A 19,329-nucleotide genomic window follows, 5' to 3' on the forward strand; every position below is an offset into this window, starting at 1 on the left:
TTGTTTTGTATTACAATAATCTATTTTATTGACACCAAGTATTAAAGACAATAGAATGTATCATTGAATACACATAAACATTACTATGAGACAAATAAGATTACTTCACAATCACACTAAAATTGAATTGAAAAAACCCCGGTGTGTACTGAATCTATCGTGTTAACTAACCGAGCCGAATATGAAAAACAACTCACATTCATACATTTAATCGCCATGACAAAAAAAATAAAATTAGAGTAAAAATGCTCCCACTTTTGACTACCTTAAATTAGCCTAAAAGGTACGACCGCCTCGCGACTCCCCCTCTCCGATTTTGCACCCCACTCCTGCGATGGACGGGGGGTGAATGGGGAGAGCCGCTCGGACGGCCGCAATAAATCTATTTCCTTAAAAACAAATGTTAAAAAAAATTATACAAGAATTTCAGTTCCCGCTTACGAAATACGGACCAGAGCTACGGACACGGTTCGAGGTGATACAATGGAATACATTTACTTATTCATGAAGTCATGTTAACAATAATTTAGTAAACGAAGAGTGTACATGAGCAAAGCCGGGTCACAGCTTCGACCGAACGAGTCAGAAATGGAAATCGACTCACAGAACGCATCTCACACGATTTTGGATGGAAACTTTCAAATTTAGCCGACGGTAGCGCTATCGAATGCGCTGCGGCTGGAAGTGTAACGGGTGTGTTCCGTTGGCCGAGGAATTTGGTGCAGTGGTTTTCGTATTCCTGAAAAATTACCGCGTGACCTGCTATTACATTCAAGCAACTCGTCAAATTATGAACTATGGATTTAAGACGCTTAAGCGCGCTCTCCGCGGATTCGCCGGGCCAGCTGAATATCCTTGGGCATGATGGTGACCCGCTTGGCGTGGATGGCGCACAGATTTGTGTCTTCAAACAGACCGACCAGGTAGGCCTCGCTGGCTTCCTGAAATGTACAACAAAGCATCATTAGCACATTAATTGTTTTATAATCATTTTAATTATGAGGGCAAATTGTATAATCTCTGCATAGAATTCATATCAATCCGTTTAATCTTACCTACTCCTCTGAAATACTTAACTTACATTCTTATAAACAATGATTGAATTACGTTTGATATTCAGATAGGCAGTTTTAGATCTACTAGTACAAAGTAAATAAAATATTTGGAATATGAAACAATATGGGGTAGAAAAGTGTATTAATAATTCTCTATTTAAGTCGATAGTGACACAAAAACATAAAAAAGTCAACTTTGGTGTTTCAGATAAAATGGTTTAAAGCTATTTCAAGAAATGAATTAAAATTTATGATCACACATTCGATAAGAGTTCTGTACAAAATAAAAATTCATAAATACCTACCTATACCTATATGTTTTTGGTTTCGACATGTCTTATACTGACTTATACCAACCGTTAATTAGGACAGGGTGATTGCATTTTAAAAGAGTTTTATAAACACAAGATTAAGGATACATACTAGAAATGGTTGGCACATGTTGTATGGACTATTGATATAGGAATGAAAGACATACTTTTATTCTCCATCTCCTTTTTTCACATACATGAGAAGAGAGAAAGAAATACTATTTGTGGAATACAGACTGAGTCTAATGAAATTGTTAAAAATTCACTGGCAGAGAAATTATAACTGTTTATAAAGTTATATTAGAGTCAGTGCTCCCTCCCACCAAGGATTTACTGAATAATTAAAATATCTTATTTTAGAATTTCTTGTTTGATAATTAATACAGTAACTTGGTAAAATGTACAATAACAATAAAAAAGCCATTGCCCCCTCCCTTGAGCTCCAATCTACATACAACTGAGGAGAATTAGTTTTAAGAAGCAAATTGAGGAAACTAAACAAACGCAATGCAATTAGTATCATTGCAATAACACAAGTGGATATGTATCCATACACATAACAATTATCAGCAGTGTGTCCACTGTCGAGTCGCCCGTGGAACACAGGCTTTCATGTAAGGATGTACATGAAATACAAAAGCGTTAATGTCCCAAGCCAGTATCTGCGAGGCAGTGTCCTCACTGAAACTTTGAGATGCGGGAAGTTTGCACCCTGGACCAGGCAGATTCACATGTGTGTATTTGGACACAGCCCACCTTATAATAGTTTGATTTATCTTGAAAGAAGAATCTCTTATAGTTCCAAAACATCAAATTGAAGTGATTGAAAAAAATGTAATATAAATGCATTGTATTGACTATGGCTGCATGTTTATTATTTGGATATTCAACAATAACAAGATTATTATTATTTGTGTATGAATCATCAATTATTATGGGTAGTAAGTGAAATCTGTTATAATCTTGATGGAAACTTCTAGATAAGCAGATAAGGTAATGCTTATCAGCATATTAATGCAACTGGATTGGGATTCACAATTTCACAACAGAAACTTATACCTACCCCGTTTACACTTGCATGGATTTACTGCTGACAATATAGGTACGTATTATCACAGACATAACAAGAAAATGCCAACACATTGGGTAAAAAATTTCAGGTTCTGATAGTAGGAACTTGCATGAGCAGTACAACGAGAGTGGTGAACCAGCCGGAGGCAGCGTTGGCGAGGTAGTCAGCACTATTACATGTAAACAGATATTATCTCTATAAATCCATGCACCAATAGTGTTGTATGTAGTATTACCGGCAGGTTTGCTACTATTGTTCTACTGCGCAGGCGTAATATTGCACGGTCCAATTGTTGCGTGTAAATTCAGAAGCTTCTGAACTTTTTTGATACATGCATGCAATCTTGCAATCTGCACGATAATACATGTTTACATGAGCATTTTTTTGTTATGGCCGCCATAAAACATACTGTGAGCAGTAATCCATGCAAGTGTAAACGGGGTATTAAGCTAAGGCAGCAAAAAAACATTGGTTATAAATAAACACAAGTAAATTTGCTTTGTCATTTCGAAATACAGTCAAATCAGCAGAACAGATAGTCACATCCATTAACAAAAGAACTGACTATATTTAAAAAGAAAATCATGATTCCTGCTCCATGATATCAAATAGACCTTTAAGTACCTATATCTACGATACGTTTTTCATAAGGGTCGGTACGTTGTGTATTGGATCCATGTCCTGAATCGTAAGCACACACTGAATAACAAAATTTGACTTTACATCCGGATTGAAACCCACAATTCACTGCCTACAAAACGATTACGCTGACCTTTCCTCAATAATATTACAATCCTACGAATAGAATTCACTACAATCAAAAAAAGGAGCCAAACCTGTGGTAAATTCCTTCAATGTCATTTCTAATATGATGAAGTCGTTAATAGATTTTTTTTTGCCAATTACTATTTTATTAAATGGAAGAATGATGCATGCTATAAGGATATAAATTTTCAAATTCGTTTTAGCAGTTTAAGTACCTAGTGTAATATTTACAAAGAAGTTCTAGAACAATCTAGGGGAGTAATATAATAAATAATACACTCTGAAACTAACCTGGAGAGCCCCGATGGCTGCGGACTGGAAACGAAGATCAGTCTTGAAGTCCTGGGCGATTTCTCTTACGAGGCGCTGGAACGGCAATTTGCGGATCAGCAACTCGGTGGACTTCTGGTAACGTCTGATCTCACGAAGGGCGACGGTACCGGGGCGGTAACGATGGGGTTTCTTGACTCCTCCGGTGCTGGGGGCGGACTTCCTCGCCGCTTTGGTGGCGAGCTGTTTACGGGGCGCTTTGCCTCCGGTGGATTTACGGGCTGTCTGCTTCGTACGGGCCATATCGAATCAACTAAAACACAAATCGACAATTACGAACTATTAGCGTAAGTTTACTCATAGATTACGCATGGTTTCCTCGATCACAATGCTATGACGAAATCACCAAAACAATGCTCTCCGTAGAACGAGTGACTTTCACAACTAATGAATAACGAGCTAAATAACAATGTTTGGGTGAAAACTTTTATATATAAGTTGAAAACCAGTATTACTTTAGCTATTTATACAATATTTATTCACTGAATCCTGAAATTTACCTTTAATTTCTTTAATCAAATATATCAAGGCGCGAAACTAAACTGATCATATGCTCAAGATGGCGCTGGATAGGGGGGAGATGTATCATGGACGCTACTTTCGGCTGCGTTGATTGGTGCAACGTCACTGGCTTCCGTACATATTATTGGACGTAAGAAGACGACGTCGTATTGGATGAAAATACCTCCAATGAATGTACGTTCCCAGAAGAAGTCGCGCAATGATTGGCGCACGCCAATGACGAGTTGAACCAATGATCGAACAGGCGGGATTTTGTAACTGATTCAACTGTCAAACTTTGTTCCGTTTGAATTATTCTTTGATATTCGATAAAACTAATTTTCTTTGTCCACTCTTCATACTGTAATTATGAATTCTATTTTTGCACCGTTCAAATTATTTTTATCACCACCATAATGTTTAAGTTAATTGGCACATTAATGTTTGAAATGTATTAAGAATCAATTGACAATATTAAAGCTTAGGTAGGTATAATATGACCAAAATAAATTCATTTATAATGAAAGTTTGGCATGGATTTGTGTTAATATTATCAATAAAAACTGTAGTATGATAATTCATTCGTATATATTCCATACCGGATACGATATTCGATCCTTATAATTTACCGTTACTTTTAAAACTAAAACCCAAATCATTATGTGGGCAGTAACCGTTATTCTGAGGCTAATAAAAAAGAACATCACAAATATCTATGCCCTGGGTCTGAATACCTTTCTGTTTCAATGTGGAAAATATTAGTTGAGGAACAGACGATTAAAATATGCATAAAACATGTTTACAGCTACTGGCTAGGTAGCATAATATTAAGTAGGGGCCATCGCCCATCATACATGTAAAGTAAAGATACTTTTTGACATCTATGCATCAATGACACTGAGCTACTTTACAAGCTGCCAGTCAGCGAGTTTAAAAGCGGGCAAGTGAGCTACTACGATTATGATGATGACACAAAAATTTCCACTCGCTCAGAAGCCAACAAGCTAGCGAGTTGAAACCGTCATTTTTGGTACCTACTATTTTGACAGGACGTATTGAGTAGTTCGCTTTTTTACCGGGATGTCGCCACTATCGCTCTACTGCGCAGCCACAGATCGCCGTAGCGTGTAAAGTAGCCTGGCTTTCAACTTTTCTCAGTATATTGTTTACAATCTGCTTGTTAGCTTATTCGATGATGACACTGGGCGAGTTTACAAGCAGATTGTAAATTCGCTGGCTTGTGGTTTGTAAAGTGGCTCAATGTCATCGACTCAATACGTAGGTACTTACCTACTTCGATTTTTTCTTTCGATACAATACCAATATATAAAACATAAGTAAAAAAAAATGAGTTATAAACATAGGTACCTACCATATTAGCCTGAAGTTCGATATTTTTGACAGAAAACAAGACATAGTTGGAACGACGCTCAGCAAGAGAAACCAATACAATAAGCTTGGTGTAAGTGCAGTCCAGAGTAAAAATCGTACCTAACAATAATCACATTCACCCTGCGTAAATCATGTGCAGTAGAAGAAAGCGCATCTGTGCATGTCCAAAGTTAAATTGTTCCACCATAAGAAACCGTGCGGCTTAAGCGTCGGCATAGCGCCGTGGGTCCCAGGTTCGAATCCCGGGTCTGGCAAATACACATATTACTGTTTTTCATTTTGTGTACAAGTTGGAGTATGGACCTAATAGGTTGAGCAAGTGGCTGATATCCATTTCTCGTAAAAACAAAATCTGTTAATACAAACCTCTACTCTCTGGAGGCCCATACAATCTTATTAGAATCGGACATGGTCGGAAATAAGAACATTTTTCAACGTTTTTATTAAGTCGTATTCTTATTTGTCCAGTGGTTGTTTGTCTGGTACAAATCTTGCAATCGATTTTTAACTAACTTCAGACTAGCTAGACATTTGAAACTTTTAGAATATATCAGAACACGATGCCAATGCATTTTTTTAATACTTTTAGCCATTTTATGTAGAATTAAATTCATTTATAGTTAATTCTGTTTTGTATGAAAAGTTATTTCGGAAGAAATCCGTAATCCAATCCACTGTTATTGGTTGCTAGGGTCGTAACAACTAAATTATTAATATATACGTGCGTTACTATGGAAATCAATATGAGTGTCAAAATGACATTTCAGTATTATTTCTATCAAATACAATTTTTTTTGATCGTTTAAGCTAGTCAAGTCAAGTTTATATGATTCAACAGAAAATTTAAAAAGTTCTTTTTATCTTGTAATTATTTATTCCTAATGCTGAGAACATCGGAACACGTCATCGTGATCTTTTTTCACAACTGTCGATTCGTCACACTACTATGCCAGTCAGTGCAATTGTCATACTAAAACTTGATACGTTTTCAATCAACGCGCACTGTATTGTAATACCCACTAGTTAGGTGTATTTATACTAGTTCACTTCATCTTCCAGTTCGCTTCAACTTTTTAATTCTGATTTTTTCGCACACCTTAGATCAGAGATTTCCAAACTGGGAGGCCTGAAAAGTTTAACACAATTAATGTAGCCACAGGTTTGCAGTTTGCAAATGCATAGTTTATAAAACGGCCGCTAGTTATAAACTACATAAAAAACAGTCCTATAAAAGGTTGTTTGCAAACCTGTCTGAAAATATGGAGACTAATTTTATAATACATCACTTCTATATTATTGTGAAGCATGCTGGCTATCTCGTGAAAAAATGAAATAAAATGGTCAAATCATAATGTTGAAATTTGAGGCAAACTTGTTAAGAAACGATAATTTTGTTGTTAAACTTGTCTATTTGGTTGAAATTTTAACGAATTTTCGAACTACTAATGCATTCACTGATTTAAAAAGACTAAGTGAAGGCATTCATAAAAAATTGGAGCTTTGGAAATCCAAATTACAAAAAAATAAATAAGTACGCCATGTTTCCACATTAAAATGATTTCTGCGGCAGATACATTAAAGCAAACAAAAATTTATTTACTGAGTTCTTGGTTAGTTTGCTAATGCACTTTTCACATTATTTTATTAATAGTGAAAATAAGTCACCTGCGGCGCGGCGCTGCTTTGTTTCAGGGCTATTAAATATTTTAAATATGTGGTTATGCGTTAAAATTTGATGTGATACCAAAATGATAATTTAGGAAACCCTACATTAGAGCACCACACTGCCCTTAACCTCAACGATATGTGGGTGGGCCCGCCAAAGATCCTGGCCTGGGGGCCCGCTTCAGGATGTGGGGCCCATGATAGAATCCATTTGTCAATGAACTATGATGAATTTGAATTGACTACTATTTAAATTGATTGTGCTAATAAACAAGCACATTTTTTTTTTTTAATATTAATAACCATTTCGTACAAGGTGGTTGGGTGGGTTAGTTGCGTTGATGTGGAGCTAATTAGGTTCCTCCATTTATGTCTTTAATTTTCTTTCTGGCCAGGATTAAATATTTTGTGTAGTGTTCTTGAGTTGTTCTATTGCTTAGTACTTCGTGAGGCTTTTGGAGGTAAATTTCATAATTATGCTATCTACATCGAGTACTGAGAGTCCATCGCTCCCTTTCTAGTATAGAGCAGTCGTTGATGATATGCCACACAGTTTGAGATGTGTTGCCGTCACATGGCCAACAGTCATCATCCCTCAATTTAAATCTTTTTAGATAAGCTCGCACCGCTCCGTGGCCTGTTAGTATCTGTGTGAGTTCGTGTGATATTTTTAAGTTCCTGGCAAGAGTGATGGCACAGTTTATGTTTGGAATAAATTTCTGCGTTATTGATCCTGTGGCGGATGTTGTGTATCTGTGGTTCCATAGCTCTATTGTGTCTTCGTTTAGTTTTTGTTTTGCGTAACTTAGAGGGAAGTGTGTGTAGGTTAAAGGTCTTTTATCTGTTGTGGCTTGTTTAGCGTATTTATCAGCTTCCTCGTTTCCGGCTATCCCTGTGTGACTTCTTATCCAGAAGAATCTTTGTTTCGAAGCTGTGTTGATAGTGTTGAATGTGTAACAAGCACATTCATCGCATGAAAAACAAATTAATTAAAAAATGAATATAATATAAGTAGTAAAACCTTGTTTATTTAATGAAGTAAAGGGGGGGAGGCATGGTAACATAAAGTTTGGAAACCACTGCCTTAGATTGAATGTGTTGGACGCATCGTCTATGATTCATGTGATTATTTCTTATATTTACTTTTAATCTGAGGTATCTACTTAAAATTACACCAATCAGGAGGCAATCTGCTTTATGTTCAATTAAGGTCTTAGATAGCTTAATGATACCTTAGAAGACAAAGCACTCACCCGAAAAGTGAAAGACATGAGTTCGAGTCCCACTTTGTCCAATTTTTTTTTCTAGAAGTTTTTCTAATATCAATGTTTCAAAGGTTTTGCAAAACCTTGGGAGAATATAAATATATGTCTGAGGTTGTTTCTGAATCATTTGCCCTTGAACTATTGTCAACCAATTGAAGACCTGAGAGTGAAAACAGGATAAAAACCAAAAAGTCTAAAGTTTTCAGAGTTTCAGAACGAGATATACGATGTTGAGATATTGATCCCCAAAATGAATGAAAAATATTGTTGATACTCTCATATTTTGTAACATTTTTACTTATGAGTAATAAAAAAACATTTATAAAAATAAATAAGCCAAAAAACGGAATTAATATTCATTTAATTAGTATTTAAAAATAAAATAATAAAATTGATATTGAAAACAAGATAAAGACCAAACACAATTTAATTGATAAAAAAATATTTATCTGCAAATATTTAATTATTTTGATTATAACATGTTTAAAACCAATTTAACTATCATGTTACATTCACTTTTTGAATGATAGGATCACACATATTTTTTAAATCAGTTTATAAGCTCTCCTGTAAAATTCACTATTTGGTCTTTGTCCAGTTTTCATTCTCAGGTCTTCAATTGTAATTTTCTTCTCGGATAATAAAGCTAGATCCAGAATATTTCATTAAAAAGAGTGTAGCGATAAAGATCATTTTTCAATATGAATAAGAATTTTATAACGCATTTATCATTTTTTATGTGTGGCAACCAACAACCCAAGCTTTGTCAGCATATAGGTCTGCGATAAAGGAGCTGACCTCAATTTAGTAATTAATCTTGCCTAATTAATCCACAGCTGACTGTTGATGAAGAAACAAAAACCGATTGCCAATAGTAGCTTGATTTGGAAGAGCGCTGATGAGCAGGTATTAAGGGCCAATAGTTAAAATTTGTCATAATTAGTATGTTACCTTGTAGCATAATGGACGATGCGCACGGGGCGTAAACCCAAGAGATGCAGGTTCGATCCTGCCGGGTGTCTTACTTTTTTCAAAAAGATTTTTTTATAGGTTATAATATATTTTCTCAAAGTGTTTTTCAAAATTATGTATGTTCAATAATTAGAATGGTACATTCTTAAATCTTGTCAATTATTCATTGAATAAAAGAAATAGTTTGTTGAATATCCATTTTCACCTACAGTTAGCCAGTATCCTATTATTGCATACTTAATAAAATATGTTGATTCGCAATTTATTGAATATTCATTTTAACGTATTATTCAGTAGTGCTTATGTCAATAAATAGCAAATCACAATTTATTCAGTACCTAATAAAGTCGCAAAGTCCAAACCACTCAAACAACAATTACCAGAGTTTCACCTTCAACTCCTGAATCCCGAATATGTATTTGGTTGGGTTGGGTAAAAGGGTTGTGGGATATCTCAATAATGATTTGTCCACATCTACTATTGAGCGCCCATTTCAGTCATCTGATAGTCTGATATGTGCTCAACTGTTTAAGAGGCAACACTGTTGCATGGCATGCATCGTCATCCCATGAATGGACATACTTCAGGTTATGATCTCACGGTGCTGTGCAACAACTTTCATTTCTTTTTGAGGTACTATCTTTTAACAGCCTCTCTCTTGACTGTGTTAACTTTTAGAGCGAGATAGAGTATGCCAATTACATATTGAGAATAGAGATGCAAGGTGCAACTGTTTTGAAGAATAATTACGTCACAGCTGCCGCCTCAATTTATAGATCCCCGCGAGCTGTCAAATATTAAGTGACTAGTAGTAACATAATATTTGTTTTACACATGTTGCAATCGCAATGACATGACTAATCAAATTGTAGGTTAGGTATCAAATTATATTAATTATTTTAATTTAGCAGGTTTGTCTCCAAACAGAGAATAATACAAAACTAATATTTTGACAAAATCATTTTTATTACAAACACACACAAAGCATTAGGTACCAAAATATTATTTTTATTTTTCACACAAATTCAAAAATATAATAAATTAAATTACAATTAATGACATTACAAAAATATGACTAGCACGATATGATTTTATAATAAATATCAAAATATATTTGCCGACGTAGTGATCAAAACTATACGATTAAAATTCAAACCCACTCCTTCATATACTTAATAAATGAAAATCCTTCAGTAAATTAATTGAATTTGAAGGGAATTGGTTTATTTTCAAAAGGTTACTGAGGCTAATGATTAATTTAAGTGCCTTTCGCAATGCCAATTCAAATGGCAGCAACAAGACTTAAAAATGCCTAGCATTAGTGTTAACAACAATCATATTATATAACAAATAATACTTATACACGTGTGTAATCAAAGTAAAACAGCAAACCACCATTTTGATTATATTTAAAAAGAGTCGCCAACACAGAAAATAATATACTATTCTGTAGTTACCGATTCAAATTTACTAAATTATGTAAATTGTTATCAAATTAAACATACATAATTTGAAAATACCTCAGATAATATAGACACTAGAAAAAAATTTGATATAATACGACTCCTGTCGTATTTTCATTCAATCACTCTTTCTATTGGCTTTGGATAAATATATAAATAAATATATAGGTAATCGCACGACGATTCAGATTTTGATAATATGGTTTTTTATTTCAGTATTTTTAAGAGTTTGTAAGAGTAAGTAGTTTTTTATTTTATTAGAGTTCTAGGTTCGATCCCGGTCAGGACACAATATTTATGTGTTTTTATCAAAACCTGGGTGTTTTGTGATTGTTCAAAATTACTAACAATCACCTTGTACGAAAAAGCAAGGACATGATTACTAATAATTCTAAAAAAAAAAAACAAGTGACATCATAACCATGTAATATTTTTCTTTACATCATTAAAATGTTAATGTCTAATTATAAATAAATTAGTACTGTGTAATGAACAAAAAAAACAGAGTACTGAAGTCGTTAAGTTTCAATCTCTACTTCAACATTTAAAATATTATTATCAGTTTCAAAATTCTCAGTCGTCGAGTTGCGTCAAGCAAGCGACACCCCTGTTGATCCAGTGCCTCTCCGGTTTGTCAGACTTGAATGTCAGATTGGTGACAAAGTTACTGGAATGTCCCGTCGTGGCCAGAACTCCCCGTCTCGCGCTGGTCTTGTATATGGGGCAGATGTACGATGGCGGCGGGTTGAACTTGTCCTTTCTTGCGGGCTTCAGCCAGACGATCGGCACAGGATCGAAGAGAATCTTGGGGAACGATTCATCCAGTAGCTGTCGATCTCGATTCCACCTCGCTCCTTCCAGAAAGAGACCCTGATAACAATATGAAACGTAATATTAACAGACGATAAATTCATCATCAATATTCGTTTCATTATTATACCTAATTCCAAATTTCACATTGTCGTATGTTATTATTTATTTAAACATCGGTAAACAAGACGTTTTTAATTAAACAATTCTCTGTCTGTTTTTCTAAATATCTGTAGGTACCTACGTAGAATACTTTGGCGAGGACAAATTTTTAATTTTGAAATCTTTTGACAATGGTGAAACAACCTAAATATCCACTATTTAATAAAAATGTGTCTAGCGGAGCAGATGCGACACAAGTGAAATTTTTCACTATTATTATTTTCACTATGTTTCAGATTGTTGTGTGTGGCAGATTTCGCATTAATTGTTTCCTTTATATGTTGACATAATTAATATAAAGATGGCATCTGAAAGATGCTTGTAATATGATTATTCTTACCTCAATAAATACACTCTCATCGAAGGATTCCTTTATTTGCTGCATGTAATGATATAATATTGCCATTGAGAAAAAAAAATTATTATAGCATATTTATACAAATAAATTTCGAGCTAGCAATACATGCAAACTCTTAGATCTATAATATTTTACTTGCATTTAGTCGTGCAACAGTTAATTAATCTTTTACCATTTATATGAGTACAGTGAAACCCCAATTTTAAGTAAAGTAAGGAAGTAAAAAACGTAAGACAGAAATTAAATGTACTACAATGAAACAGAACTGCTGAAACTCACATCAAATGATTCTCGACTTCCAATGCGAAATTATAAAAAAACATTTGAAATCGAAATACAAGATGCATACGACTGACAACTATGACTACAATAGCCCTACCATTATATCATAGCTACGGATGTCATAACGGTGATCTGGGGAACTACAGCACTCCCCGCATTTTCATGTATAAATCTACACCCCTACCCCCGCTGTAGTCCATAACACTGAATACAGCACTATAAAAATTGTAACCAAGATATGATGGTTCTAGTAATAGTCTCAAGCGGATTAGAGCTCTTAGAAGTGGTCTCGATAATGCAGATATGACTTCGTCCAAGACCTTGTACAAATCTCACGAGACGAAGAGGTGCTTAGTAGGTAATAAAATAAGTTTACAGAACCGCACAATAGCTGCATACTTCAGAAGAATTTTCTGTTCTGAAAAATATGATCTCCAGGAACCCATCATAGAAAAAAAAATGTTTAAAACTTCCAACTCTGACAAAATATTTCCTGGAAGTGTACTCTGTTGCAGACCTCTTGGAACAGCTAATACAAGTCCAATGTCTCAGATGTCACCCCCCAGCATCACAATAAATTATCAATGTAAAAAAAATATCTCTCAGAATAATTCTGAGAAATAGAAAGATTCTGAGAATATTCTATTCATTACCATTACTGTATTATTATCTCTTCCATAATAGTCTAGAGGACTTTATATTAAGACTATATTACCATAGACATAGGAAGAAGGATATTATCTTGAATATGCAACCCAAAAATTGGTTCAATTTTTGGTATGTTGAATAATTAAAGCGACTCACCAAACTTAACGATAGTCGCATACAATTATTGGTTTTCGTCATGCCACTACAACTCTATATGAGTCGAGACCTCTGTCTGCCTCTGGGTCTGTCCAAAGTCGCTTACCCTAAGTTTTGAATATCCAAGGTAGTTAAGTCCAAATCGACACTATCCCTCCGCCTTGTACGAGATTGATCATTCATTTTTCCTTTCAGCTTCCCGAATGTCAGTTTCTTTATCATGCGTGACTAGTCCATCCAATGTTCATGACCCGACCATTTAAGATGGACCCAATTTGATATGCCTATAAAGCGTACAGCTCTTAATTGTAACCCCATCTCCGCTCCGACTGTGTGTCATTGATGGATCAGAACATACTGCGTAGCACGCTTCACTCGAAAAAGTTAAACACTCTTTCCATGTTTCTGATCATGCATCAGGTTTCCGAGACAAAACAGCAGTATTTTGTACAAGATTTGATCCACACCATGGAACGTAGCACCTTCGTTATATCGAAGCGACATTCGTTGCTTACCACAATTCACAAATTATTATAAAAACCCATTAATTATTAGGTACCTTGCTGTAGACACCAAACTGTGGTTCCTTTGGTACATCAGACTCGAATTTGGTGATCTCGAATTCAAAGTGCATCTGATCGATGGGTATTTTATTTTTCCGCGAGTAATTTTGCAAGACGCCTGTCAAAAACGACTGCGTGAAATAAAACCCTGACAGCCAATACACACTCGGAGGGCCATTGTCAATCCAATCTTGTAAGAATTTCAACCTGCAAACAAAAAAAAGATTAAAAGTACAATTACAAACTGTTCTCATATGACGTGTGAATAGGGACAATATTCCACGGATCAAGCATGTGTCGAAAAAATTTTGACACAAAAGAGCCAAATCTGACTGGCACAATGATTTCTTTCAAGAGTCATAGAATGGGGAGAGAGGGTTGACAGCTTGGAGAGACTGGCTATGATTCACACCATAAACGGTAAATAGGAAGGAGAGAAAGCTAATACTAGAGTCATTTCACATTGCAGATTTTTCTCATTTGTACACCATATCAGGTTCCCCTGACATTAATGATTACTTTGATTAAGGCGTCTTTATCTTGCACTATGTGGAGCCGTTTTTAGACTCACTGCTGATTCAATAGTAGCAAACATCACCCTTCTGCGCTCTAAGGTTTATTATGGCTGCAAAGAGATAAAGACACCACTAATGCAACACTGTTACAAGTGTAAAACAAGATTTTAATAAATTTGCCATCATTCTTTAGAATATTTACTTAACAATCACAAAAAATCATGAATACTACAGTAAAGTTAAATGTATATGATATCAAAATGTCACAATAGGCCGCCATCTTTAATTTACAGAATATTCATTTTTCTATGGCTATTAAATCAATCATACTACAAATGTTGTGGAGTTTCAAGTGTTTTAATACAACAAAAATCATAATATGAATTCCTCTAATTATAGTCCAAGTGATTTGTAAATCTCATTAAAGAATATTTGGTGTCACTATTAAGCGTGGTTTTGAAGGGATTCGACACAGCCATAACATGCTGTCTTTACACCATTCCGGATTGATAACCTAGGTTTTCTTTTATTTCTCTGCTTAAATGAATTAATGGTGATTTTTTACGAGATAAAAACCACTGTACCTTGCCAGCAAATCCACTACATAAGACCCCAGAGGTTTCAATGAAGGATACGACTTGTTCGCCCACTCCTGCGGTATGAGACCCTTGGCAATGGCGTCGTAGCAGCTCTCCAGGTCGGAGCTCATGATAGCTAGGCCCTGGGCGGCGAGGTGCACTCCGTGCAATGTTCTCTTCACGACGCTCACCAGTCTGTTGTACCTGATCAGTTCCTTCAACAGAAACATTACCATTTGTCACAGCCACTATAGATACGGAGACTATAAAGCTACCATTATAATATCTTCGCGATGATCTGTCCTATCTTTGAATCTTCCCACTATTGCACACACAGTGGTGTAAAATTTTAGCAATGACATTTTGATGTTAGAATAAAGAATAAAGTGTGCAATTTCAGAATTTGTTGTTTTTAGAATACTGGGTTCTAAAATTCTTAAATCCAGGAATATTGGGATTGACTTTTTATATAGGCAATTTTCATTTGAAATAACTGATTTTGTGATCTATAGATAATGGCCAGTTTTTCAAGAAATCAGCCTTTACATACATGGTTGCAGTAACCAGCGACAGTTATTTGTTGCTGGCAACCATGGTTGCCGGAGATCAGTCAACAAAGCGTAAGAGGACTAACTCTTATCATTTATTCTATTTCTCATATATGGATCTCATCAAATTAAATCTATCACTTCACATTTTACGACTAAAATAAAGATACGCGAGATCTCGTGATTCGAATATGTGTAAATTTAAATACAATAAAAAAATCTTCTATCACGCCTGCAGTTGAAATGACATTGCACACTTTTTACCTGTGGCACGAGCTTACTGTGAACTGTCATGACGTGATAACAGTCTGTTTCTGTTTCATCGAAAGATGACGGAGACGGAAAACAGCAAGCATCTTAATAAATCAATATAAAAGAAACAAAAACAGTGTTTCATTTGAGTGTTTGGGAAACTATGGTCTAATCCAGGGATGGCGAACCTATGGCACGCGAGATGATTTTGCATGGCACGCAAATGTTTTGCGTTGAAGAGAAAAAAAATAGATATGTAATTTAAAAAATATTTTTTTACAAATGTCTAAATATATACTATATAATATTAAAAATGTGTATTTTCTTCGGTAAATTTTTACCAATAATCAATCGATGCGTAAACGGAAACGAAGAAATTCATGCATAATGACAGATCGCATTGTATAAAAAATAACAGGCAGCTGATACTATTGAAGAATAAGCATTATAATTAATTTAAATTGCATAGATGGGTGGGTCCTTATATTTTATGCGTCGCACATAATAATAATATAGCACTGACCTCATCAGGCGGCGGAGTAAGCCGTGTCGCGAACCTCTGATTTTTATCGATTTACAATCATTTTATAATGCTTGAGACCACTGTAGCGAGAGGATGCTTCATCTGATCGGAGAAATTTTGGTGTCAATTTGTTTGTAAACAACCAAACTAAGTAGATATTATATTAATAAAATTCAACAACTCAATTGCTTATAATTTTAAACATTTTTAATAGAATTCTTATAACAATTTTTTTATTTTTTTCCCTGCTTGATCTACTCGAAAAACTGCTCGCCACGTCAGACAGTCAAAAAATAATATTGGGGAAACTTTGACACGCATACGTAAAAAGGTTCGCCATCCCTGGTCTAATCTAATCCATAAAGTCAAAAGATATATTATAAGAACAAGAATAAATGAAATTCAAAAAAATGTAACCACTAACTTGTCTAAGAACAGTATGCATGCTGTTCATGTACAAGACGGGGTATTTTCCTGAGACTTCTGCGACATCAAACTCCATCGGTATCCGTCCCATGATGTCTTTCACTAAATCCACAATTCCTCCGTCCGTGCTCTCACCAGCCACCACCCCTGAAGCTATATGGCATTGCGTCAGAAGAGTACCGTATAGTAACTGAAAAATAATACAATTAAATAGATTGCTATACAAATAAGCTATTTCAGTTTTCTGAGGTTTTTAAAATAATCTATTTTCTATAAAAAGAATTGTTGTTTTTATTTAATAAAACGCAATTTTTTTTTTTATAGTACTTATTCCACTTTAATTAATATATTAGGACCGGTTTCGTCCGCCTCAGTGGGACATTTTGGGAATAAAAGAAATATAAAAAGAATCTCATGTCTACACCAGAGCAACATACAATATCTGTCCATATATAAATAAACATTGTATAAAAACTGTTTATAATCAATAATCAAGTTTTTTTACTCCACCGTGGGTGGAAGACAATTTACGCAAATGAGCTGACAAGCAAACAAGTTGATCTATATTTAGGAATATTTACTGTTTCGTAGTAAGTAGGGATGCATGATTTTGTAAAATGTTGTCTTGATCAAAGTGCACAAATTTGTATGATTTGGGTTGCTGCCAAAAGGTGGTACTATGCGCATTCTATATATTGACATCTACGTCATGGCGCTGTATGCGTTCGCAATATTACGCCACGCGCTTTTTGCATGCTGGCGGTATTCCAGAAACGACCGCGGTGACGTGTATGTCTCGATATAGAAGTCGATAATTCAGGTATTTAGAGTTAGTTAACAACGGATTATGTGTACTATATATAAATATGTATGCTAGAAAAAAATTCAAGGTCATCCGATATATAGAACATGTACATAAAGCACAAAGAAACTAATACTATGCCTGATTTTAGAGGGCTTGTCAAACTCTCATATTGCAATTACTCGATAATATGATATCGAGACTTACCAACTTTTGACAGTAACCCCACGATATGGACTATCCAAACCACATTTAATTTAATGTCAAAACTTGCAGGTGTCGATGTGTATCAATTGAGTTGCAAACAAATGTTTGTATCCGTGCATTTATACGACAGCGAAAATCGAAGTTACCAACTTTACTTTGAAGCTGATAGCCTCGTTTGTTTACGTGCAGATGCATCTTGGTCTGGACTAGGCATTACAATGATTTATTGAATATGAAAATAGTCTCACAGCCGATGTTTCGTGATTATCTTTAGTGATGTCGGCATTCTCATGCAGTCCAAAAACTTCCGGCATCTGGATTGGTGGTAGATTCTTGATGTATTCAATGACAGATTCATGGTCGGCGTCAGTGGGGATTTTGTAAATACCGCTTGGCGAAAAAGAATAGCTAAAAAAATGTGAAATCGTTTGAATACACATAATTAAATTTCAGCCAAGGTATTATTATGATAATAGAATTTCGTTAAAATGATGAATAGTACACTAATTTAATTAATTCTGGGTTAGTTTCTAGTTAATGGTTTATCTTTCTGATGTCAAATGAAACTCTTGTCAGCAGTCTCAATTTATAGAACTATGGAACTATCAGAACTATGGAATTAGTAAAGAAAGTTTGCATCCATTAAAACTTGTGAAAATCCAATATTACTTAGGGTTCTCGACAGCTTCATCGGTGTAAAACAGAGAGAGAAGAGAGAGGAGCAGTCTTCTGTCCTTATCGTCGGTAACTCTTCCTCCGTAATTGCATTCTCCCGCCAGATAGGTGAGAGCTTCGAATTGTATATCATCGTAGTCAGTTAAAAACATCTGAAAACACATCCAACACACATAATTAATTTGGTTACATGTAAATTGCACGTTCGCCATATAAAGCTCACCGTGAGCTGTCAAACTGGAAACAGATAGCTGTATCAGGTGGCGTATAGCATTGAGATTGAAAAATGATGCGTTGTTCATGGAGGTACAACATGCAACATGGAAGTACGAAATGTCTGCAAGGATCGATGCAATGGTTAAGTTCTGCGGAAGTACGTGGCAACGCAACGCACAGGACCGAGAGAAGTGGAATTATCTTGGAGAGGCCTTCATCCAGCAGTGGATAGATTCAGGCTGATGATTTCTAATTAATTATACTATTTTAATTACCTATTTTCTTGTCTTTCCCTTGTATTCTGGTGGTTTTTATTACATATTTTTTAAGTGTTATATTTAGACATGAATTTGATCTCAGTGCTATATGGCCATCTGTTTATGATACAACAGCTTACGGTGAACTTTGATACGGCGAACTGCATATGTACAATTTTCCGGACACGATTTAATTTGTGTTTCAGTAATCCGTAGAGAGGTGTCATTCAAATTATTAACGAAAAAAAATATTTGACCTGCAGTTGCATGACGCTGATTCTCAGATCGGATTCGTTGAACTCGTAGGGAATGTTCCAGCCGAGAGGGCCGAACTTCCGGCGCTCTTGGACGAGGGCGTGGAAGAAGCACAGCGAGTAGAGCAGCCGGCGCCACACCACGGTGCGGGAGCAGCTGCTGTAAAACTCCCCGTCCGAAATGGGGTCGGAGGTGTACGATCGGAACAGGTTGTTTTTGAGACCTTTTGGTGCTTCGTTGGTCATTTTTACACCTGAAGAGAAAACATAGGCAATTTATATTAACATATACCTACTCATTTCACC

The 19,329-nt window shown here is 35.4% G+C and overlaps 2 protein-coding genes across 2 annotated transcripts in view; both read right to left on the minus strand.

The window, feature by feature from the left end:
* On the minus strand, positions 1–4,104 carry LOC147070252 (histone H3.3A). The gene is made up of 3 exons (XM_085949324.1): positions 4,034–4,104; positions 3,495–3,786; positions 1–941 (listed from the first exon to the last, which is right to left on the minus strand). Exons 2-3 carry the CDS (start codon positions 3,774–3,776, stop codon positions 813–815), a joined length of 411 nt encoding a protein of 136 aa, XP_085805450.1. The 5' UTR covers positions 3,777–3,786; positions 4,034–4,104; the 3' UTR covers positions 1–812.
* Positions 4,105–11,364: 7,260 nt separating this feature from the next.
* Positions 11,365–19,329, minus strand: part of LOC147070253 (dynein axonemal heavy chain 3-like) — a 45,317-nt gene continuing 37,352 nt past the window's right edge. The window contains exons 27-33 of the mRNA XM_085949927.1: positions 19,027–19,277; positions 18,291–18,448; positions 17,870–18,029; positions 16,611–16,802; positions 14,870–15,078; positions 13,767–13,977; positions 11,365–11,661 (exon numbers count right to left, since the gene is read on the minus strand). Coding sequence (XP_085806053.1) covers positions 11,365–11,661; positions 13,767–13,977; positions 14,870–15,078; positions 16,611–16,802; positions 17,870–18,029; positions 18,291–18,448; positions 19,027–19,277 — 1,478 coding nt within the window. The remainder of the gene's footprint in view (positions 11,662–13,766; positions 13,978–14,869; positions 15,079–16,610; positions 16,803–17,869; positions 18,030–18,290; positions 18,449–19,026; positions 19,278–19,329) is intronic.

This window comes from Rhyacophila brunnea, unplaced genomic scaffold, assembly GCF_057557595.1.
Source record: "Rhyacophila brunnea isolate RB1 unplaced genomic scaffold, BYU_Rbru_1.0 scaffold_22, whole genome shotgun sequence".
Lineage (NCBI taxonomy): Eukaryota > Metazoa > Arthropoda > Insecta > Trichoptera > Rhyacophilidae > Rhyacophila > Rhyacophila brunnea.

Excerpts from the sequence above, each read along its gene's own strand:
- LOC147070252 (XM_085949324.1), bottom strand. The coding sequence starts at position 3,776 with ATGGCCCGTACGAAGCAGACAGCCCGTAAATCCACCGGAGGCAAAGCG. Across the intron at positions 942-3,494 it reads CAGCCATCGGGGCTCTCCAG|GAAGCCAGCGAGGCCTACCT; the intron begins GTTAGTTTCAGA and ends TGTACATTTCAG.